This window comes from Oncorhynchus clarkii, chromosome 23 (assembly GCF_045791955.1).
Source record: "Oncorhynchus clarkii lewisi isolate Uvic-CL-2024 chromosome 23, UVic_Ocla_1.0, whole genome shotgun sequence".
NCBI lineage: Eukaryota > Metazoa > Chordata > Actinopteri > Salmoniformes > Salmonidae > Oncorhynchus > Oncorhynchus clarkii.
Window position 1 is genome coordinate 44,007,064 of NC_092169.1, and position 25,427 is coordinate 44,032,490.

Genomic DNA, 25,427 nt, shown 5'->3' on the forward strand with positions numbered 1-25,427 from the left:
TGCCTGCTGCCTTCCTGCTGCCTACCTGCTGTCTGCCTGCCTGCCTGCTGTCTGCCTGCTGTCTTTCTGCTGTCTGCCTCTGAGAACCCTTGCTCATGTGGTTTCTTTTTGTCTTTGGTGCATGAGGATCTGGTTCATGGATCGTTTGGTTCCCCAGGTCCTGCGTGGCCATGTCGTGTTTGTGTGTGTGTGTCTGTCTGTCTGTCTGTCTGTCTGTCTGTCTGTGTGCCAGTGTCTGTGCACATGTCTCATTTGACCCCATTAGAATAAACTATGCTACTCAGGGCCAATAGTGTTGCATGTGATGGGCATGCCTGCCAAACTATGTATTTTATGAGTTTCTGTAAAGAAATGCCATATTTTGGGCTCTCCATATTTCTGTTTTATGTCCATTGTTATCCTCTGGCTATAGTAATCTTTGAGTTTGCATTGTTCTCTTGTTGAGTGACAGTAGTTTATTGAGTTCACATTGTTCTCTTGTTGGATGACAGTTTATTGAGTTCACATTGTTCTCTTGTTGGATGACAGTTTATTGAGTTCACATTGTTCTCTTGTTGGATGACAGTTTATTGAGTTCACATTGTTCTCTTGTTGGATGACAGTTTATTGAGTTCACATTGTTCTCTTGTTGAGTGACAGCAGTTCATTGAGTTCACATTGTTCTCTTGTTGAGTGACAGTAGTTTATTGAGTTCACATTGTTCTCTTGTTGGATGACAGTTTATTGAGTTCACATTGTTCTCTTGTTGGATGACAGTTTATTGAGTTCACATTGTTCTCTTGTTGAGTGACAGCAGTTCATTGAGTTCACATTGTTCTCTTGTTGGATGACAGTTTATTGAGTTCACATTGTTCTCTTGTTGAGTGACAGCAGTTCATTGAGTTCACATTGTTCTCTTGTTGAGTAACAGTAGTTTATTGAGTTCACATTGTTCTCTTGTTGAGTGACAGCAGTTTATTGAGTTCACATTGTTCTCTTGTTGGATGACAGTTTATTGAGTTCACATTGTTCTCTTGTTGGATGACAGTTTATTGAGTTCACATTGTTCTCTTGTTGGATGACAGTTTATTGAGTTCACATTGTTCTCTTGTTGGATGACAGTTTATTGAGTTCACATTGTTCTCTTGTTGGATGACAGTTTATTGAGTTCACATTGTTCTCTTGTTGAGTGACAGTAGTTTATTGAGTTCACATTGTTCTCTTGTTGGATGACAGTTTATTGAGTTCACATTGTTCTCTTGTTGGATGACAGTTTATTGAGTTCACATTGTTCTCTTGTTGAGTGACAGCAGTTCATTGAGTTCACATTGTTCTCTTGTTGAGTAACAGCAGTTCATTGAGTTCACATTGTTCTCTTGTTGAGTAACAGTAGTTTATTGAGTTCACATTGTTCTCTTGTTGAGTGGCAGTAGTTTATTGAGTTCACATTGTTCTCTTGTTGAGTGGCAGTAGTTTATTGAGTTCACATTGTTCTCTTGTTGAGTGACAGTTTATTGAGTTCACATTGTTCTCTTGTTGGATGACAGTTTATTGAGTTCACATTGTTCTCTTGTTGAGTGACAGCAGTTCATTGAGTTCACATTGTTCTCTTGTTGAGTGACAGCAGTTCATTGAGTTCACATTGTTCTCTTGTTGGATGACAGTTCATTGAGTTCACATTGTTCTCTTGTTGGATGACAGTTTATTGAGTTCACATTGTTCTCTTGTTGAGTGACAGCAGTTTATTGAGTTCACATTGTTCTCTTGTTGGATGACAGTTTATTGAGTTCACATTGTTCTCCTGTTGAGTGACAGTAGTTTATTGAGTTCACATTGTTCTCTTGTTGAGTGACAGCAGTTCATTGAGTTCACATTGTTCTCTTGTTGAGTGACAGTTTATTGAGTTCACATTGCTCTCCTGTTGAGTGACAGTAGTTCATTTGGTTTTGAATAGCTTCGGTATATCTACCAAATGGCGTTTCCACAATACAACCTATATCCACAATACTGCCTGTATCCACAATATGACCTCTATCCACAATTTGGCCTGTATCCAAAACACAACCTCTATCCACAATTCGGCCTGTATCCAAAATACGACCTGTATCCACAATGCGGCCTGTATCCACAATACTGCCTGTATCCAAAACACAACCTCTATCCACAATTCGGCCTGTATCCAAAATACGACCTGTATCCACAATTCGGCCTGTATCCACAGTACGACCTCTATCCACAATACGGCCTGTATCCACAATACCACCTCTATCCACAATATGACCTTTGGAGCACCTTAAATGAAATTTGAGGCAAAAGGGCAAATTCCCACTTCCATCTTTCACTGAATCAGATTGCTCATTCAGATTAGCAAATTTAGGCATGACATGCCAGCAACAAACGCTGGCACTACACATTCAAGTATATCTGACCAAATTATGAAAGACAAGTAATATTTAACTCTGTAAAGTGAGTGTGGAAGAGGTGAAAAATTGTTGTCTATCAAAAATGGCAAGCCACTGGTGGTCTGACAACTGGGATAGAAAATGACTGAGGATAATAGTGGATGATATTGCCACTCCCATTTGCCATATCTTCAATTGAAGCCTACTAGAAAGTGTGTGACCTCAGGCCTGGAGGGAAGCAAAAGTTATTCTCCCACCTAAGAACAATAATGCCCCTTTAACTGGCTTAAATAGCCGACCAATTGGCATATTACCAAACCTTAGTAAACTTTTTGAAAAAATTGTGTTTGACCAGATGCAATGCTATTTTACAGTAAACAAATTGACAAGAGACTTTCAGCACACTAATAGGGAAGGGCACTCAACAACCACAGCACTTACACAAATGACTGATGATTGGCTGAGAGAAATTGATGATAAAAAGATTGTGGGGGCTGTTTTGTTAGACTTCAGTGTGGCTTTTGACATTAACGATCATAGTCTGCTGCTGGAAAACATTTGTGTTATGGCTTTACACACCCTGCTATAATGTGGATAAAGAGTTACTTGTCTAACAGAACACAGAGGGTGTTCTTTAATGGAAGCCTCTCCAATATAATCCAGGTAGGACATCTGTACTAGGATTACATGTCAGGAATTGTGAAAAACTGAGATTAAATGTCTTAGGCTAAGGTGTATGTAAACTTCTGACTTCAACTGCACATTTAAACTCAGTTTTTCACAATTCCTGACATTTAATCCTAGTAAAAATGTCCTGTCGTAGGTCAGATGGGATCATCACTTTGTTTTAAGAATGTGAAATAATAATAATAATTAACCTTTCTGATCTCCCCATCCCGGATCCGGGATCGTGAATACAGACTCAAGCTCATTACCATAACGCAACGTTAACTATTCATGAAAATCGCAAATGAAATGAAATAAATATGCTAGCTCTCAAGCTTAGCCTTTTGTTAACAACACTGTCATCTCAGATTTTCAAAATATGCTTCTCAACCATTGCAAAACAAGCATTTGTGTAACAGTATTGATGGCTAACGTAGCATTTAGCATTAGCATTCAGCTGGCAACATTTACACAAAAAAACAGAAAAGCATTCAAATAAAATCATTTACCTTTGAAGAACTTCAGATGTTTTCAATGAGGAGACTCTCAGATAGCAAATGTTCAGTTTTTCCTGAAAGATTATTTGTTTAGGACAAATCGCTCCGTTTTCTGCGTCACGTTTAGCTATGAAAAAACCCCTGTATCCAGGATTGTGTAAATCTATCAGCAAGCTCATTAGCATAACACAACGTTAACTATTTATGAAAATCGCAAATGAAATGAAATAAATATGCCATCTCCTCAAGCTTAGCCTTTTGTAAACAACACTGTCATCTCAGATTTTCAAAATATGCTTCTCAACCATAGGAAAACAATCATTTGTGTAAAAGTAGCTAGCTAGCGTTAGCATTTCGCGTTAGCATTTAGCGTTAGCATTAGCGTTAGCATCCAGCACGCAACATTAACAAAAACATAAAAGCCTTCAAATAAAATCATTTACCTTTGAAGAACTTCTGATGTTTTCAATGAGGATACTCTCAGTTAGATAGCAGATGCTCAGTTTTTCCAAAAAGATTCCTTGTGTATTAGAAATAGCTCCGTTTTATACATCACATTTGGCTACCAAAAAAAATCCGAAAATTCAGTCCTCAAAACGCGAACTTTTTTCCAAATTAACTCCATAATATCGACTGAAAACATGGCAAACGTTGTTTAGAATCAATCATCAAGGTGTTTTTCACATATCTCTTCATTGATACATCGTTCTTGGACACATGCTTTCTCCCCTGAATCAAATGGTAAAGTAGAAGCAGCTGGCAATTGCGCACCGAATTCGACGCAGGATACCAGGCGGACACTTGGAAAATGTAGTCTCTTATGGTCAATCTTCCAATGATATGCCTACAAATACGTCACAATGCTGCTAAGACCTTGGGCGAACGACAGAAAGTGTAGGCTCATTCGTTGCGCAATCACAGCCATATAAGGAGAGAATGGAAAACAGAGCTTCAGAAATTCTGCTAATTCCTGGGTGATGCATCATCTTGGTTTCGCCTGTAGAATGAGTTCTGGGGCACTTACAGACAAAATCTTTGCAGATTCTGAAACTTCAGAGTGTTTTCTTTCAAAAACTGTCAAGAATATGCATAGTCGAGCATCTTTTCGTGACAAAATATCGCGCTTAAAACGGGAACGTTTTTTATCCAAAAATGAAATAGCGCCCCTAGAGCTCTAACAGGTTAATAATAATAAAAATAGTGGAGAGTGATTTATTTCAGCTTTTATTTCAGTCATCACATTCCTAGTGGGTCATAAGTTTACATACACTCAATTAGTATTTGGTAGCGTTGCCTTTAAATTGTTTAACTTGGGTCAAACGTTTCAGGTAGCCTTCCACAAGCTTCCCACAATATGTTGGGTGAATTTTGGCCCATTCCTCCTGACAGAGATGGTGTAACTGAGTCAGGTTTGTAGGCCTCCTTGCTCACACACGCTTTTTCAGTTCTGCCCACAGATTTTCTATGGGATTGAGGTCAGGGCTTTGTGATGGCCACTCCAATACCTTGACTTTCTTGTCCCTTAAGCCATTTTGCCACAAATTTGGAAGTATGCTTTGGGTCATTGTCCATTTGGAAGACCCATTTGCGACCAAGCTTTAACTTCCTGACTGATGTCTTGAGATGCTGCTTCAATATATCCACATAATTTTATTTTCTCATGAAGCCATCTATCTTGTGAAGTGCACCAGTCCCTCCTGCAGCAAAGCACCCCCAGAACATGATGCTGCCACCCACGTGCTTCACGGTTGGGATGGTGTTCTTCGGCTTGCAAGCATCCCCCTTTTTCCTCCAAACATAACGATGGTCATTATGGCCAAACAGTTCTATTTTTGTTTAATCAGATCAGAGGACATTTCTCCAAAAAGTACAATCTTTGTCTCCATGTGCAGTTGCAAACCACAGTCTGGCTTTTTTATGGCGGTTTTGGAGCAGTGGCTTCTAGTGGTCGACCGATTAATCGGAATGGCCGATTAATTAGGGCCGATTTCAGGTTTTCATAACAATCGGAAATCTGTATTTTTGGGCGCCGATTTATTTAACTAGGCAAGTCAGTTAAGAACACATTGTTATTTTCAATGACGGCCTAGGAACGGTGGGTTAACTTGTTCAGGGGCAGAACGACAGATTTTCACCTTGTCAGCTCGGGGGATCCAATCTTGCAACCTTACAGTAAACTAGTCCAACGCAATAACGACCTGCCTCTCTCTTGTTGCACTCCACAAGGAGACTGCCTGTTACGCAAATGCAGTAAGCCAAGGTAAGTTGCTAGCTAGCATTCAACTTATCTTATAAAAAACAATCAATCATAACCACTAGTTAACTACACATGGTTAATGATATTACTAGATATTATCTAGCATGTCCTGCGTTGCATATAATCTGACTGAGCATACAAGTATCTAAGTATCTGACTGAGCGGTGGTAGGCAGAAGCAGGCGCGTAAACATTCATTCAAACAGCACTTTCGTGCGTTTTGCCAGCAGCTCTTCGTTGTGCTGACCATGGCTTACCCTGACCCTGGCCGTGACCCCACTCTCCGAGGGTGTATCAGGGAGAGTTGGGATATGCAAAAAACGCATGCTTATAATACACTCAAATTATTATTATTATTTTACTCTTCTATTTCTATCACATGACCACAACATTCTATAGAACATATATACAGTATATATATTTGTTATATCATTGACTGTTAATGTTCCAGATTTAAACAAAAGGCTCATGTTCGTCTGAAGTCCCTGGTCTCGTCATTTAAAATGACAGCAAAAGCAAAAGCGCATAAAATACAACAGGACATCAGCCAGTTTTTGCTGTTGTTTCAAATAAACCTAATGAAGTTTCTTCTCCTCTTAGCCAAATCCTCTCATCCTAAGAAAACTGGAGGCACATCCAAGACCACGGCCCAGTCCTCATCCTCCTCATCGTCCACACAGTGTAACACAAAGATCTCGAAGGACAGGCCTGCCAATCCAACCGGGACAGAGAAGACCAACAAGCGCGAGCTCCAACTAGCAACTGACCCTTCCCGCTTCTCTGGAGCCCCCAAGGCCTCCCCAGACACAGACAGCCTACCAGGTGAAATACTGCTCACGGGTCCTGGGGATGGGAACCAGGGGGGTAAGGAGGATCCCTCTTCTGGCCCAGAGGGCAGGCCTGCTGCTCAGGATAACTCCTCTCTGCCTGGGGTGGATAAAGACGATGCCTCAGGTGTTGGCCCTCAGGACCCTGGAGAGAAAGCACCCCTTGTCAACAGCACCACTGAGGACACTTCCTTCACTGAGTCTCAAAGTGAGAGCTCCACGGAGGAAGCCCTGGGGACTGGGAAAGATGGAGGAGGTGACCATGAGCAACAGTCGGGGGACGAAGACCATGACTTAGAGAAAAATTGGAGGTATGTCTCTAGTGCAGAAAAGCCATTTTATGGGGTTTCGTACAGAGAAAAAACAGCACAGAACATGTTATTGTTCAGCAATGCCACAAAGCCACTTCATAAGGGTATGAACAACAGAATTATAATAACATTTATATTGTATGAACATTCTTGCAGACAGAACCATATAGTTGAAGTCTCATTATATTTGAAGTATGTTACCAGGCTGTACTGTGGTATTCTGCTAGCTACTGTACTCCAAACACCTACTGGAGCAGCTGAACAGATGCTTGCTGAAAATCTATATTGAAGCATGGCAACGTTCTTTCATCATCTCAGAGAACGACATTCATCAGAAAAGGTTGCGAGTTTTGAGACGCATCTGATTAAGCACGGCCTTGTTTATCATGAGCATCCTGCTACAGATGTAGGGTCTTAATTTGATCACCCTGTTACTTGAGAACTTTCCTGCAATGCAGGACATTTTAAACTTATAGTGTACTTGAGGTTTAAAAAGTATTCTGAAGTTTGTAATTTCCACTTAGAAATCAGACTTGATTTTCCCTTACGAAAAATGTATCAACCCCTACAAAAATGTCCATTAATTATAATCCACATAACATTTCACATTTCCTGTTGCTGCAATATTTTTTTCCTGCTGTAGCAAACTGGCTCAAATTAAGGTCTTACATCTGTATGCGGGAAACACACTCCGTCATATTGTACATGCAGGAATGGAAGGGAAACTAGTTCTAGCTGTCTCCTGCTACAAGGGTTTTGAGTTGTGCACTTTGCGTCCATATAGCAGGTCTGAGTTCATAAAGTGAAGCAGACCTGGGTCAAACGCAGACATATTTCAAAGTATTTGAGATATTTGAGGTACACTTTATGTAGCTTGAATTCTGCACTTTTGGGATCATTCCATTTGTTCTATCAAACCAGGCCAATTAAATCAAGTGCATTTCAAGTATTTGAAAGTAGTTGAGTTATATATTTGACCCAGGCTGGTAGTAGCTGAAGAAAATAAAAGGGTGTCTTACATCATGTTTGCTCTTACGAAACTTTGGAATGAAATCAGGTGGTATTGGTAGGAAAGCTCTTTACTGCAATCACGATTACCATAATAATACAGTATGCTTTACAAAACTCCATCGAAGGGATGATGTAAGTCTTACTGCACGTGTAAATGGTCAGCAGCATTGGGAGTCAGACAGTACTGCAGATTCAGAAGACAGCACAGCAGTGTAAAAAGCTATTCTGTGTGGAATATTGTACTGTATAATTTACTGATATACACTTATTCTCCCAGAGAAGCTGGATCATTTGCCAGGGGTATTGCACTTGGTCATGCATGGGATGTTCCCCAATGCTGGAAGGGGGGCTTGAGTGAAAAGTCACAGAACCCTGTCTGTGAAGTATGCCTTCAACCATTGAATATAGGATAGTTTATCTTGCATGATGCCAGGTTCATGAGGAAAAACCTTTTGGGAAAGAAAAGGCCTGTTTTCACCAGCGTTTTGGTCTATACACCCTTTATCTACATTTTTTAATCGCCATTTTCCATTATGCAACGAGGACAACAATGGACATGATAAATCAATCAATAGATAAGAATCAATCAAGTAAGAACGCTTTATCAGTTTTGATGATATGATTCCAGGCCTACCAATGGGATTGGTGAGAAGCTCCACAGTGTTAACCTGGAGAGCCCAGAGGTTACAGTCATCCCAGACAGTACTACGGAGTCTGACTACCACTCCATAGTCAGCGACTCTGACTCAGATGGGCCCATCCTCTACCGAGACGAAGAAGAGGACGAGGATGAGGAGGACGAGTATACCACAAGTAAGGAATCTGTCACAGATATAGAAGCTTACAGCTAATTGTATTCTAGCCTTTAGTCAGTCAGTCTTCATGTATGCTGTCCAGCCTTTGCAACAAATTCATCCATAGCCACTAGTGCACTCACTGCAAAAAGTGAAATCTAAGCAAGCCTAAATATCTTATATTGAGGGATAATTCACTTAAAATAAGTGTTGTTCTTTTCTTACCAAGCTAAATGATCTTGCGGCAGATCTTTTTGCTGATTTGATTTTATTAACCAAGATATTTTAATTGTCTTAAGGTAAAATATCTTGAAACATATCTTAATTTAGCTTATTTCTAATTAACAACAAAAAATTATCTGCCAATGATGTGAGATAATTTTGCTTGGTAAAAAAAATAAAAGAAACATATTTTAAGTGAATTATCCCTCTATGAGATATTTAGGCTTGCTTAGATTTCACTTTTACCGTGATAGAAATACGGAAAACACCCATGAAACAAGACTAGAAACAAGACTAGAAACAAGACTAGAAACAAGACTAGAAACAAGACACAAGACTAGAAACAAGACTAGAAACAAGACTAGAAACAAGACTAGACACAAGACTAGACACAAGACTAGACACAAGACTAGACACAAGACTAGAAACAAGGACTAGAAACAAGGACTAGAAACAAGACTAGAAACAAGACTAGAAACAAGATTAGAAGCAAGACTAGACACAAGACTAGACACAAGACTAGACACAAAACTAGACACAAGGACTAGACACATGGACAAGGAACAACCAAAACACAGTTGAAAACAATGTCACTTCTTGTGTTTCTTTCTGGGAGGTTTTATATGTACTAGTATATGTACTGCACAGAACACTTTCCTACAGTATAAAACTGGGGGGCTAGCTGGATTTACATGACTATTATTGGTTTTGTAGGCTCTCTAGCCAGTAAGATCCGCCGCAGGGACACCCTGGCCATCAGACTTGGCAACCGGCCCAGCAAGAGAGAGCTGGAGGAGAAGAACATCCTGCCTCGTACCTCTGAGACCGAGAGGCAGGAACTCCGCCAGCAAATTCACTCCAAGCTAGTGAGGTACAGAGTACACCCCTGGTGTCATGCACACATATACACACACAGACACACACACACCGGGGTTTCCGCTGCACTCATTTTCCTGTGGTGCTGCGCAACGGCAAAATCATAGGGGCGGCAGGGTAGCCTAGTGGTTAGAGCGTTGGACTAGGAACCGGAAGGTTGCAAGTTCAAACCCCCAAGCTGTCGTTCTGCCCCTGAACAGGCAGTTAACCCACTGTTCCTAGGCCGTCATTGAAAATAAGAATTTGTTCTTAACTGACTTGCCTAGTTAAATAAAGGTTAAATAAAATAAAAAATAAAAAATTGCCGCCACGCAACAATGGAACATGAATTCCTGTGAAAACAAAACAAACAATTAATAGAAAAATCTAACAACCCCATAGTAGAATAGTTGATCTATTTACCTAGTCGGCTAGATAAATCTTTTTAACAAGTCGGATAAATAACTATTCCTCTCATGGCTCATTCATGTTATAAGTGCCACAGGGATGGAAACATGCATTCTGACAAGTAGTCAATGCACAACAATTCTTGCAATCGTGAAAACAACAGTTTTAATGGCTTTTGTTTGGGAATCTCAGCTTTTCATTCCTACTTTATTTATTTCTCAACTCATAAATATGCGTGAAATACGCAATTTTAAACCTGGGGTTTTTAACAGTTTTTAACAGTTACACATTACCACTCCGCAATTCGCAGTGTGCATAGGGGAGAGTGGGGCTGAATGTAACACTGGTTAGTTGTAGGCCTCTCTACCTCAAAATAATTTATTTGGAATGACATAAAAAAAATTGTGATGAGAGATAATATTTTTTGTTGAGCAAGAGTAGTGGAAACAGGGAAAGTGTTGGGGGAAGAATTGTGACATGAAGTGGTTTCTGTGAGAAGTACAGGCAGGGGGGCTTTTTACCCCAGGTGGCAAGTTACCCTAAGTTACCCTAACAGGTAGACCTAAATCATATTCAGAGTTTATGCACGTTTTTTGGGACATAAAATGAATCAATATGATAATAACTAGCTAAAAGATCACATTTGAGATCTGGCTAATGATTAGCCCAATAGGGTAAATGCAGATAGGCAAACCCATGCTTCAGCCTATTTATTTGCGTTTGGCAGCATCAGTTGGGATAAAGGTGATAATGTTTATTGCTAATAGCATAGCTGATAATATGGACCATGCATAGGATATATACTGTACATGGCCCAATATATTAAAACCATTTTACTAATGTGTTATTGGGCTAATTTCTGGAGGTGGAAATTCTATTTTAGATGGTGTCAGCATAATTTTTTTAATTCATCCTTTTAAAAAGTCACCAGAACTGAGCTCCTCAGTCCTTCAACATAAAAATTATAGGAGGGACCCACCCTCTTCAACCCCCCTCCGCAACCTTTTCCCCCCACTCCTTTTCCCCACTGCTACACATGTTTCCAGAGGAAACACTGACACACACCACTGTCTGAAGCAGCAGTAGGTGTCTCTAGCTTTGGGATCCACCACTCCAGAAGACCCGGCATGACTTGCTATGGGTATAACCCGAGGCTTCTTCTAAGTTTCCACTCATCAGTGGGGGGTTGATAACATTACCCTGGGCTATTAAAGTTCTGGATAGAATAATGAGATGTGTTGGAGCCAAGTCTCCAAAACCTACAGTATTTGTTTGTCATCAAGATTATATCTAATATGAAATAACTGTTCGTTCTGGTGTGAGATTCCTGAAGATTTGGTAGCACTAAAATCATCTTTCATCCAAGGGACATAAAATGATCCTAGTGCTACAAAGCTTTTGGGGAACAAATCACAGTGGTGTTGTCTCACTTCCTTCTCCCTCTCTGTCCCTCACAGACGACTTAGTCAGAGGCCCAGTACTGAGGAACTGGAGCAGAGGAACATTCTGAAACGTGAGTGATCACAGACAGACAGCACCACAGACTGCACCACACTGGACCCAGTCAGACCACAGACAGACTGCACCACACTGGCCCCAGTCAGACCACAGACAGACAGGACCACACTGGCCCCAGTCAGACCACAGACAGACAGGACCACACTGGCCCCAGTCAGACCACAGACAGACAGGACCACACTGGCCCCAGTCAGACCACAGACAGACAGGACCACACTGGCCCCAGTCAGACCACAGACAGACAGGACCACACTGGTCCCAGTCAGACCACAGACAGACAGGACCACACTGGCCCCAGTCAGACTACGGACAGACAGGACCACGCTGGCCCCAGTCAGACTACAGACAGACAGGACCACGCTGGCCCCAGTCAGACCACAGACAGACAGGACCACACTGGCCCCAGTCAGACCACAGACAGACAGGACCACACTGGCCCCAGTCAAACCACAGACAGACGGGACCACACTGGCCCCAGTCAGACCACAGACAGACGGGACCACACTGGCCCCAGTCAGACCACAGACAGACGGGACCACACTGGCCCCAGTCAGACCACGGACAGACAGGACCACACTGGCCCCAGTCAGACCACAGACAGACAGGACCACACTGGCCCCAGTCAGACCACAGACAGACGGGACCACACTGGCCCCAGTCAGACCACGGACAGACAGGACCACACTGACCCCAGTCAGACCAGGGACGCTAGGCACATCTGTTAGAATCTCAACAACTACCTGTTGAAGAATAGAACAATGGTCTATGCTGGGCTCGGGTTTAAAGGGTTGACTATGTATGGTTAACAAAATACAACTCTAAAATCTAAGTTTGTCAGATGTTTTCAGACCTCAAAAGCAGACTTCTGTTGAGATAATTCCATATTCCAGGACATCAGTTTTGTAGATGTAGCCATAAGGCACACTCCAACATCAGTTGGAAAGATAAGCACCGTATCATTTCCAGATCTATCTTTTCCATCCATTTGTAGACCACATTGCTTAATTAATAATCACTATATTGGGTAGTAAAGTACCACCCCAGCCTACTTACAACTTCTTTTTAATTTCACTGCAGAGACAAATGAAGCTGATCAACATGAAGCCATACAAGAGATTAAAAGGAGACTCTCCCGAAAGGTACTGTCATTTATACTATGGTTAGGTAAGCCTGCTGAACGTCTGCATCTCATTGAGTTTATGGCTGATGACTTGTGTTGATATTTGTGGTACACAGATCCATCTGGTGGACATAGCCGGAACTGAATTAACTGGAACCAAACACATTCAAACTCATATTCACTGAATTACCAGATAATGTCTTAGGTTCTGAATTACCAATAAAAATTCAATCTCATTGACTGAATTACCAAACAATTTATGAATTTATGAATTACCAAACAAATGTCAAACTCATTTAGGGTTATACAATGTGAGGGGGTGCACACATTGTCACATTCAGAACCCACATTGAAGGTGGAGGAAGATGATTGTGTTTATTCCATTGTTTTAAAAAAGTATAATAGAAAATAACAAACTCATCATTTTAGAGTTTTTTGACAAGCCAAAATGCAGCAACTGTATGACTCAGTTGCCACAGTGCATACTGTAGGGCATACCAGCTCTGTGTGAGAAGCATGCCACAGTGCATACTGTAGGGCATACCAGCTCTGTGTGAGAAGCATGCCACAGTGCATACTGTAGGGCATTCCAGCTCTGTGTGAGAAGCATGCCACAGTGCATACTGTAGGGCATTCCAGCTCTGTGTGAGAAGCATGCCACAGTGCATACTGTAGGGCATTCCAGCTCTGTGTGAGAAGCATGCCACAGTGCATACTGTAGGGCATTCCAGCTCTGTGTGAGAAGCATGCCACAGTGCATACTGTAGGGCATTCCAGCTCTGTGTGAGAAGCATGTCACAGTGCATACTGTAGGGCATTCCAGCTCTGTGTGGGAAGCATGCCTCAGTGTAGTATCAGGCTGCTTGAAATTCCTCAGATTGCTCGCCCCTGTGGTGGCTGGGGGAAGAGGGAATTTTCCAGGGTTAGGCCAACACTGCTTGACCTTAGATATAATAAAGAGAACTGGAGTGTAGTTTCAACACAATGCCCCTGTATGGCATTGTGGAAGGACTTAAACTCTTCCGACAACTCTCTATCCATCTCCCGTGCCGCAGCTGTCTTGTCTAGAAGTCACACTTTACAGTTGTCAATCACTGGCTACTTACACTGAGTATACCAAACATTAGGAACACCCCCTCAAAACAGCCTCAACTCGTCAGGGCATGGACTCTACAAGGTGTCGAAAGCGTTCCCCAGGGATGCTGGCCCATGTTGACTCCAATGCTTCCCACAGTTGTGTTAAGTTGGCTGTATGTCAAGTTGGCTGTATGTCCTTTGGGTGGTGGACCATTCTTGATACACACCAAGCAACGTTGCAGTTCTTGACACATACTGATGCACATGGCACCTACTACCATATCCCATTCAAAGGCACTTAAATATTTTGTCTTGGTCTTTCACCCTCTTAATGGCACACACACACAATCCATGTCTCAATTGTCTCCAGGCTTAGTCCTTCCTTAACCCGTCTCCTCCCCTTCAGCCACACTCACTGAAGTGGATTTCTCAAGTGACATCAATAAGGGATCATAGCTTTCACCTGGATTCACCTGGTCAGTCTGTCATGGAAAAAGCAGTTGTTCCTAATGTTTTGTCCACTCTGTATATTTTGTGTGTGTTTGTATAGCTGAGTGTGAGGCCGACAGTAGCAGAGCTGGTGGCTCGGCGGATTCTGCGCTTCAATGAGTACGTGGAGTGCACAGATGCTAAGGACTATGACCGTCGCGCAGACAAACCCTGGACCAGGCTCACTCCAGCTGACAAAGTGGGTTCCAGACTCCTACCGTATAATGTTATTGCTAAAGCGACTAAAACACATGACATTCATAATGCCATTAAATACTTGGAATAAGAGAGGTTATAAAAAGGCATAATTAAAAAACTTTTTGTTAGCATTTTCTTCCTCATGTATTCCAGCTACCTGAACAATGCTGTAAATACATTATTCACATATAATGAGTTATCTACCATTTCATCTTCAGTTATATTAAATGTGTTGCCTGTCTGAAGCTATTGACGGTCTGATAGTTTGACAATTAATTCATATATTTGACAATTAATCTATGAATCCCTCAGGCTGCTATCCGTAAAAACTGAATGTTTATATTCCCTCAGGCTGCTATCCGTAAAGAACTGAATGTTTATATTCCCTCAGGCTGCTATCCGTAAAGAACTGAATGTTTATATTCCCTCAGGCTGCTATCCGTAAAGAACTGAATGTTTATATTCCCCCAGGCGGTTATCCGTAAAGAACTGAATGTTTATATTCCCTCAGGCTGCTATCCGTAAAGAACTGAATGTTTATATTCCCCCAGGCGGTTATCCGTAAAGAACTGAATGTTTATATTCCCCCAGGCGGTTATCCGTAAAGAACTGAATGTTTATATTCCCTCAGGCTGCTATCCATAAAGAACTGAATGTTTATATTCCCTCAGGCTGCTATCCATAAAGAACTGAATGTTTATATTCCCCCAGGCTGCTATCCATAAAGAACTGAATGTTTATATTCCCCCAGGCTGCTATCCATAAAGAACTGAATGTTTATATTCCCCCAGGCTGCTATCCATAAAGAACTGAATGTTTATATTCCCTCAGGCTGCTATCCATAAAGAACTGAATGTTTATATTCCCTCAGGCTGCTATCCATAAAGAACTGAATGTTTATATTCCCTCAGGCTGCTATCCGTAAATAACTGAATGTTTATATTCCCTCAGGCTGCTATCCGTAAAGAACTGAATGTTTATATTCCCTCAGGCTGCTATCCGTAAAGAACTGAATGAGTTCAAAAGCAAAGAGATGGAAGTTCATGAAGAGAGCAAACAATTTACCAGGTAATGACAACTTGAACGTTATTGATCCCCAGCCATTACACTTCATTATGAGTGATACAAGATAATAAATTGCTGTTTGATTTAGGCCTAGTAACAGTGTGCTATAAGGTGCAGACTTCAGTTCTGATCCAACAGTGTTTCCCTGTGCCTTGGCAGATTCCATCGGCCCTGAGGCATTTCTCTCTCCAGTGGGGGTGCTGGTCGGCTGCCGGCACTGCCTAAAGGCTCTCTCTCCCCGCTGCGGGCTTCACCATCGGGCTTTTCCCCGGAGCCTCGGGCCTGGATGCCCTTAGGCACGGACACATGGACACCGTCTCCCAGGGCCAACCTGGCTCCAGCTCTACAGATCAATAGAGGTTGATAACATTGGGCCACACCTGCTTACACAGACCAGACCAGACTGGGCTTTAGTGCTGTGTGAAAAGAGACAGACCGAGAGAGAGAGGCCAGTATCCATGAAGGACAAAACTGTTGCACGTTGTAACACAGCACTGATTTAATTACTCACATACTTTTTGGCTTCCCTAAAGCACCTTAACAGGCCTTGACCAAGTCCCCATGGGACTGGAAGGGAAAAGGTTTTGCAACTATGACAATGTTGTAGGTTAGGCAAGTCCAGCCAAAGGTAACAGTAATCAAATCAATGTTTATTTGTGATATACACAGGATACAATGTAAACCGTGCAATGCAATGCTTACTTGCAAGCTTCCTCAACAGTGCAATGACAAATATAACCAAATCAGACACATAGTCCTTAACTTAACGTAATCTTGGAAGTGCATGGCAAGGTGTTAAGAATAAATGGTTAGTTTTACTGCCATGTGGTCTTGATGGTGGAAATTAAGGTGTTTGGGTCTTGTTTTAAGGGGTGATTGTTGATGCGGATCTCAAAGTGGCTGGGACTACATGAATTTTGCCTAGATAATAAGGAATATGTATCATTACTGTATTTGTCATGTTTTCTAGAACACTTACCATTATTGAGCATATATTTTACAGGGACAGAGCAGAGTGGACCCTATTGATCTATGTAGGCTATTCTTCCACTCCCTCTTTCCAAATTTAGGGCAAGTTCAGAACAAATTGGTCTGCCCTTCAGATTGGTTGATCTATTAATAATGGATGGTCTGTGTAGTTTGAAAGTATATGATAAATGTTAGTATTTTACAGTCCCAGATGAATCCATTGAGCTTTTTTCCTGGTCATAAAATGTGAAGCATTTCTTTGATATTTCTGTGATGAGGTGCACCAATGAATTTACATTCATTTCAGACTGCTAAGGGCAGCTGTAGAATATAGGAAGAGAACCATAGTATTCATGCTAATGTTTTTCTCATTCTATGGATTTTTTGTACATAATGTATATCAGTTGCATGATCACAAGTTTACTGCCAATTACCCTATAGATTTTTACATTGATGTGATGTACAGGATGAGTTTTGTATTGATGGCGCTATGTGCTGTTCATATGTGAGTACTGTATCTTTGAATTATGTCAGTACATAATATTAATGTATATACAGTACCAGTCAAAAGATTGGACACACATGCTCATTAAAGGGTTTTTCTTTATTTTTACTATTTTCTACATAGTAGAATAATAGTGAAGACATCAAAACTATGAAATAACACATATGGAATCATGTAGTAACCAAAAAAGTGTTTAACGATTCAAAATATATTTTGGATTTTATATTCTTGCAAGTAGCCACCCTTTGCCTTGATGACAGCTTTGCACATTCTTGGCATTCTCTCAACCAGCTTCATGAGGAATGCTTTTCCAACAGTCTTGAAGGAACCAAAAATCTCAAATTTAGAACAAAGGACAGATTTCCTTCGGTCTAATGTCCATTGCTCATGTTTCTTGGCGCACGCAAGTCTCTTCTTCTTATTGGTGTCCTTTAGTACTGGTTTCTATGCAGCAATTCATCAATGAAGGTCTGATTCACGCAGTCTCCTCTGAACAGTTGATGTTGAGATGTCTGTTACTTGAACTCTGAAGCATTTATTTGGGCTGCAATTTCTGAGGCTGGTAACTCTAATGAACTTATCCTCTGCAGCAGAGGTAACTCTGCGTCTTCCTTTCCTGTGGCAGTCCTCATGAGAGCCAGTTTCATCATAGCGCTTGATGGTTTTTGCGACTGCACTTAAAGAAACGTTCAAAGGTATTGAAATTTTCCGTATTGACTGACCTTCATGTCTTAAAGTAATGATGGACTGTCGTTTCTCTTTGCTTATTTGAGCTGTTCTTTACATAATATGGACTTGGTCTTTTACCAAATAGGGCTATCTTCTGTGTACCACCCCTACCTTGTCACAACACAACTGATTGGCTAAAATGCATTAAGAAGGAAAGAAATTCCACAAATTAACTTTTAACAAGACACACCTGTTAATTGAAATGCATTCCAGGTGACTACCTAATGAAGCTGGTTGAGAGAATGCCAAGAGTGCAAACTGTCATCAAGGCAAAGGGTGGCTACTTTGAAGAATCTAAAATAGAACAAATATTTAGATTTGTTTAACACTTTTTTTGGTTACGACATGATTCCATATGTGTTATTTCATAGTTTTGATGTCTTCACTATTATTCTACTATGTAGAAAATAGTAAAAATAAAGAAAAACCCTTTAATGAGTAGGTGTGTCCAAACTTTTGACTGGTACTGTACATTTATTGCCACTCCCATATCCATCATGCATATACGAGGTCTATATATGCCTCTAAATGTCTTTATTGTTCCGTTGTTGATCACATACATAGATACCATTTATGCGAACCATCAACGGTGTATGCTCAGGAGGAAGATGCCATAACCCTTCAGTATTAGCTACATAGACTAAAAGTGACCCCATGGCCACTTAAATGGTGTAATATGTTGACTTAAGGCTCTATTCAATCAGATCCGCTTAAAAATGTAAAGATTCACACACTGAATAGGTGCAGTGAAATGTGTTGTTTTACAGGGTCAGTCATAGTAGTACAGTGCCCATGGAGCAAATTAGGGTTAAGTGCCTTGCTCAAGGGCATATCGATAGACCTTGTTGACTCGGGTATTCGAACCAGTGACCTTTTGGTTATTGGCCCAGCGCTCTAACTACTAGGCTACCTGCGAAAGCTTCTAATAACCTGTTTTTGCTTTGTCATTCTGGGGTAATGTGTGTAGATTGATGAGGTAAAAAAGTAATTTAATCCATTTTAGAATAAGGCTATAACGTAACAAATGTTGAAAAAGTCAAGGTGTTTGAATACTTTCGGAATGCACTGTATATATTTATATATAAAAATATGTATGTATATATATGTGTATGTGTGTGTATATATATATATATATATATGTGTGTGTGTGTATATATATACACTGCTCAAAAAAATAAAGGGAACACTTAAACAACACAATGTAAGTCCAAGTCAATCACACTTCTGTGAAATCAAACTGTCCACTTAGGAAGCAACACTGATTGACAATAAATTTCACATGCTGTTGTGCAAATGGAATAGACAACAGGTGGAAATTATAGGCAATTAGCAAGACACCCCCAATAAAGGAGTGGTTCTGCAGGTGGTGACCACAGACCACTTCTCTGTTCCTATGCTTCCTGGCTGATGTTTTGGTCACTTTTGAATGCTGGCGGTGCTTTCACTCTAGTGGTAACATGAGACGGAGTATACAACCCACACAAGTGGCTCAGGTAGTGCAGCTCATCCAGGATGGCACATCAATGCGAGCTGTGGCAAGAAGGTTTGCTGTGTCTGTCAGCGTAGTGTCCAGAGCATGGAGGCGCTACCAGGAGACAGGCCAGTACATCAGGAGATGTGGAGGAGGCCGTAGGAGGGCAATAACCCAGAGCAGGACCGCTACCTCCGCCTTTGTGCAAGGAGGAGCAGGAGTAGCACTGCCAGAGCCCTGCACAAGGACCTCCAGCAGGCCACAAATGTGCATGTGTCTGCTCAAACGGTCAGAAACAGACTCCATGAGGGTGGTATGAGGGCCCGACATCCACAGGTGGGGGTTGTGCTTACAGCCCAACACCGTGCAGGACCTTTGGCATTTGCCAGAGAACACCAAGATTGGCAAATTCGCCACTGGCGCCCTGTGCTCTTCACAGATGATAGCAGGTTCACACTGAGCACATGTGACAAGAGTCTGGAGACGCCGTGGAGAACGTTCTGCTGCCTGCAACATCCTCCAGCATGACCGGTTTGGCGGTGGGTCAGTCAGGGTGTGGGGTGGCATTTCTTTGGGGGGCCGCACAGCCCCCCATGTGCTCGCCAGAGGTAGCCTGACTGCCATTAGGTACCGAGATGAGATCCTCAGACCTCTTGTGAGACCATATGCTGGTGCGGTTGGCCCTGGGTTCCTCCTAATGCAAGACAATGCTAGACCTCATGTGGCTGGAGTGTGTCAGCAGTTCCGGCAAGAGGAAGGCATTGATGCTATGGACTGGCCTGCCCGTTCCCCAGACCTGAATCTAATTGAGCACATCTGGGACATCATGTCTCGCTCCATCCACCAACGCCACGTTGCACCACAGACTGTCCAGGAGTTGGCGGATGCTTTAGTCCAGGTCTGGGAGGAGATCCCTCAGGAGACCATCCGCCACCTCATCAGGAGCATGCCCAGGCGTTGTAGGGAGGTCATACAGACACGTGGAGGCCACACACACTACTGAGCCTCATTTTGACTTGTTTTAAGGTCATTACATCAAAGTTGGATCAGCCTGTAGTGTGGTTTTCGACTTTAATTTTGAGTGTGACTCCAAATCCAGACCTCCATGGGTTGATAAATGTAATTTCCATTGATAATTTTTGTGTGGTTTTGTTGTCAGCACATTCAACTATGTAAAGAAAAAAGTATTTAATAAGAACATTTCATTCATTCAGATCTAGGATGTGTTATTTTAGTGTTCCCTTTATTTTTTTGAGCAGTGTATATATATATATATATATATATATATACATATACATATATATATATATATATATACTGTGTTTCACCATCATTGTGTATAGTTTTGTGTATTGACAGACCAAGCCATGAAAACACAAGTTTATATTATTATTTACCTTTTGTCGGACTGTTTCTGTCCCATTGTGCATAATCGATTTAATGTGGTCAGGATCCGAATGTTGTAGAAGTGTGTTTGTGTTGAAAATCATCTGTGCGGTGGAAAGTAATGTGTCTGCCTGGCCTTAATCCACCTTGCAGTCAACTGTGAAGTCATTGAATGGCACTCAGTTCCAATGGCATGTCTTTGTCTCTGGTTCTTGTCCATTGATCACAGTTGAAAGCACCTCTGTGGATATAGGCAGCAGCAAATGCCAAAAGCAAAACGTTCAGTCTCTTAGAAGGGTCAAAGTGACAGGCAGGACCCTTGAACAAAGACCACACGTCTCAAGTAATATTAATTGCGTAATATTTTGAAGCAGCATATCTCTGTGAGGGAAATATGAGTAGCTAATATGTTTGTGGAAAATACTGTATGTTAACATCTATTGGAGTGGGTTACTGGCCAGCCTTTTGTGCCAACTGCGAAACCCACATTTTATGGAAACAGATGGTTTTAAGCTCACTTAAATGTCTCATTTTTCTAGAAGAATCCTAAGTTAGATGGAGTATGTCAATTTGTATCACTTTCCATTGGGTTACAGCAATAAAACTCTGATGGGGTTGGGGTTTATTGGTTTCAGGTTACTGTGGGAGAAGCAGTCAAACAGACATTGCTTGCACTTACATTAGTGTACATATGTCACATTTTCCACTGGTTGCCAAGCTCAGCAATATAACCTCATCATACGGTACACAGCCAGGCAACTTCCTGTTTACAGGCATGAACAACAACAGAGTGGGTGAGCTAATTTTGCACAGCCGGGGCGTCAATGATTAGAAGTTGGTTTGTATCCACCACCCCTGATAGCTGGCCTTGTCGTCGATGGTCAGTGTACACCGCCGGGCCCCTAAAGCCCTGTTTATACCTGGTTCTAACATCCTTTGTTCTGATCTTGTCAACATTCTGATTGTGCGCACATTTTTAGACAGGTGTAGACGATTAAGTCTCATTTTGATCACAACTTAAGGTAGTCAGGGATCTAATGTGTCTGGATATCTTACAAGTGTAGACGGTTTTAGACAGTGAAATCATTTAAATCATCATTATCCCGTCTTCTAAAATCTTTGCTCTGTGACGCCATTGACTTATGGCATCAATATATGTCTTCAAATGAATAATTAAATATTATTTTAGAAGAAATAATAATTTATGAATAATTAAATAATAAATAATAAATAATTTGCTTACGGGGGACCTGATATCTGATTACAATGCAGGCACAATGGGGGAAATGAGACACATTTGTGCAACAGATACAATGTGGGCACAATCAGAATGAGGACAATATCAGGACAAAGGATGCATTTTAGCACCAGATATAAACAAGGCTTTAATCCCCCCCCCCCCCCCCCCCCCCCCCCCCCCCCGCAGTCCCCAACAACCAGATGTTCCGGTTTTCAGGAGGAATGGAAATAATGGAGAGAGAGCCTGTGACGCAACTTTTTTTTCTTCTCATCAAGACCAGAATATAGGGCATGGTTTCCCAAACATGGTCCTGGGGACCCCAAGAGGTGCACATTTTGGTTTTTGCCCTAGCACTACACAGCTGATTCAAATAACTAATTGTCAAGCTTTAATCATTTGAATCAACTGTATAGTGCTAGGGCAAAAAACTAAAGGTGCACCCCTTGGGGTCCCCAGGACTGGGTTTGGGAAACACTGCTCTAAGGGATCTAGCTTCAGGCATTTCTTTTACACCTGTTACATTATGCTATGCAAAACAAGCTCGCCCAATTCAAAACTGCCTCTATTGCCCGGGTCGTTCCACCAATTCAGTGCCGTTTTGAAGAGCGAAACTTGGTAAAAAAAAAAATGGATTTGACCTAATTAACATCCTGTCATAAAGAGCAGATGTTCAACTTAATAAAAAAGGAGTTTTCCCATCTCAAAGGGTTAAATAAAAAAATATACTGTAAGTTCCTATTAATGCCAAATAAAGTAACAGGGTTGACCATAAATGGGTTGACCCTAACAGGGTTGACCTTAACAGGCTTGAACGCAACAGGCTTGAATGTAACAGGCTTGATAATGATCTTAAACCAGCCATAAATCCCCTTGTGAAAGGGGGAATGGAAGCGTGTTGTGTGCAACAAGGAGTGGCAATTGAATTCAGAGTGGTTAAGTGGGTTAAAATCTTCCTGAAAGTCAGAGGGTGCAGAGAGGGACATGTCAAATGCTGAAATTTGGCACTTTAGCAAGTCTTTATTCATATAGCAAAATCAATTTGATTGAATTGTCCATGTGGTCTATATTAAGTTGAACTTCATTTAACATACCAGCCTCATTAGTGCAGAATTTCTACTTAGAATATCAAAGGGGCAGAAAAGGCACTATTTTTGTGGAACGGCCCTATTTCAAAACGGGGCGGCAGGGTAACCTAGTGGTTAGAGTGTTGGACTAGTAACCGAAAGATTGCAAGTTCATATCCCCGAGCTGACAAGGTACAAATCTGTCGTTCTGCCCCTGAACAGGCAGTTAACCCATGGTTCCTAGTTGAAAATAAGAATTTGTTCTAAACTGACTTGCCTAGTTAAATAAAGGTAAAAATAAAAAACTGTGCCCTCCATGTCTACAATGGGAAGAGCCAATAGTAGCAGACTTGGCAGATGGTTATTGAACTCTATAAGCAGCAGAATGCCCTCCCATGTGGGAGGATGTCATACTGATGAGTAAGCTGTAACCAGTGGAGAAGCCAAAGAGAAGATGTCCATATTGTACAACCTTCCCTTGAAATAGTGTAACTCTTTCTACTAACTCCCCTATCAAATCTGTTTTGATCAAAACAGCGTACCCTTCTATCGTCAGAGGCGCCAGGCCTGTAATAGAATATTTCATGGATATTAAGAAAACATCTATCTGCCTGTTGTTTACTAGCCTGGCTGACGCGACTCACATGGTACACAGCTAAAGAGAGCCGTGACGCACAAGTCCAGGGATCGTCAACTAAATTCAGTGCAGGCTGATTTTTTCTTGAGCGGATGTTCAGGAGGGCAGAACATAATTAGAAATAATTTGTAGACTGCAAATTGACCGCAAGAAACCCAACCAGATGTAATATTAATAAATCATAATTTAAAACCATGATTACATTTGTATATGATCACGTGCCTATTATGCGTGGGAATACTTTGAAACAGAATACCCTAATTAAAATCACTTCGAGGTGATTTGCTGGCGTTTTGACAGTCTAATGTCCAACAACGCAGGGAACCACTTTAGATACGCTTTAGCCGACATCCGCATAGATGATGTTTGGATGATGTGGTGGAACTTGCATTAGAGCTGTAAAATCCTGGCATTATACCTGGGCATTGCCATTGACTACACGGAGTCGCATTAAGAGAAATCCCATGCAGCCTTGTTTACAAGTACAAACACTGGAATGTGAGATGTGATCTACACCTCGATTAGGCTGATAAAAATCCTCAGTATTTTGTTTAATGATTTTCAATGTGAGTCATTATTTCTATATAGCCTACACTTTCTCTTTCTGAACTTCTAACGCGAGTGAGACTGATGTGGCTTCATGACAATGATCAAAAGAGCAGCTGCTCACCGATTTGACAGTTCCAATGCAGAAATTAATCAAATACAAAAATGAAAGGCTAATTTCAAAGTCGGAACAAATCCAGCGTAAATATAAATAGATGGTCTTGGTAGTAATTTCCGACTAGATATACTGCCCTGAACAGGTTGCAAATTAATTTAGAAGAGAAATCAATTCTTCCCTTTACTAAATACCACTATACAAGTTTGACAGTTATTGTATTGTAGCGGATAAATGCTATGTTCAAAGCTTGCTAAAGGAACCGCAAGTCCTCTCTGTGCTCCTCACAGACTGCATGACACTTTAATAGGTCACAGACTGCTACTAAAGTACATTAAAGGGATCAGACACTTTTTTTCAATTTTCGCATAAAATGACATACCCAAATCTAACTGCCTGTAACTCAGGCCCTGAAGTAGGATATGCAATTTCTTGGTACCATTTGAAAGGAAACACTTTGAAGTTTGTGGAAATGTGAAAGGAATGTAGGAGAATATAACACATTAGATCTGGTAAAATACAAAGAAAAAAACAACATATTTTTGCATTTTTTTGGTACCATCATATTTGAAATGCAAGAGAAAGGCCATAATGTATTATTCCAGCCCAGGTGCAATTTAGATGTTGGTCACTAGATGGCAGCAGTGTATGTGCAAAGTTTTAGACTGATACAATGAACCAATGTATTTCTGTTCAAAGTGTTGTATCAAGACTGCCCAAATGTTCCTAATTTGTTTATTAACTTCTTGATCCTACTTGAGACGCAGATGTCTCAACTAGGCACCTGGAAATGCAAATGCGCTACGCTAAATGCTAAATGTACTCGTTAAAACTCAAACGTTCATCAAAACACACATGCAGGGTATTGAATTAAAGCTACACTCGTTGTGAATCGTTGTGAATCCAACAAGTCAGATTTTTAAAATGCTTTTCGGCGAAAGCATGAGAAGCTATTATCTGATAGCATGCACCCCCCAAAATACCAGCACGACACGTAAACAACAGATTTTGCGGTAGCCGGCGCTACACAAAACGCAGAAATAAAATATAAAACATTCATTACCTTTGAC

The 25,427-nt window shown here is 41.3% G+C and overlaps 1 protein-coding gene across 2 annotated transcripts in view; it reads left to right on the forward strand.

The window, feature by feature from the left end:
• LOC139381430 (phosphatase and actin regulator 2-like) overlaps window positions 1–19,100 on the forward strand; it is a 69,801-nt gene extending 50,701 nt beyond the window's left edge. For both annotated transcript variants that reach the window (XM_071124940.1, XM_071124941.1), the window contains exons 5-12: window positions 6,401–6,938; window positions 8,578–8,762; window positions 9,680–9,836; window positions 11,686–11,741; window positions 12,824–12,885; window positions 14,494–14,631; window positions 15,622–15,698; window positions 15,855–19,100. In XM_071124940.1, coding sequence (XP_070981041.1) covers window positions 6,401–6,938; window positions 8,578–8,762; window positions 9,680–9,836; window positions 11,686–11,741; window positions 12,824–12,885; window positions 14,494–14,631; window positions 15,622–15,698; window positions 15,855–15,870 — 1,229 coding nt within the window. In that variant the 3' untranslated portion in view covers window positions 15,871–19,100. The remainder of the gene's footprint in view (window positions 1–6,400; window positions 6,939–8,577; window positions 8,763–9,679; window positions 9,837–11,685; window positions 11,742–12,823; window positions 12,886–14,493; window positions 14,632–15,621; window positions 15,699–15,854) is intronic.
• Window positions 19,101–25,427: the final 6,327 nt, after the last annotated feature.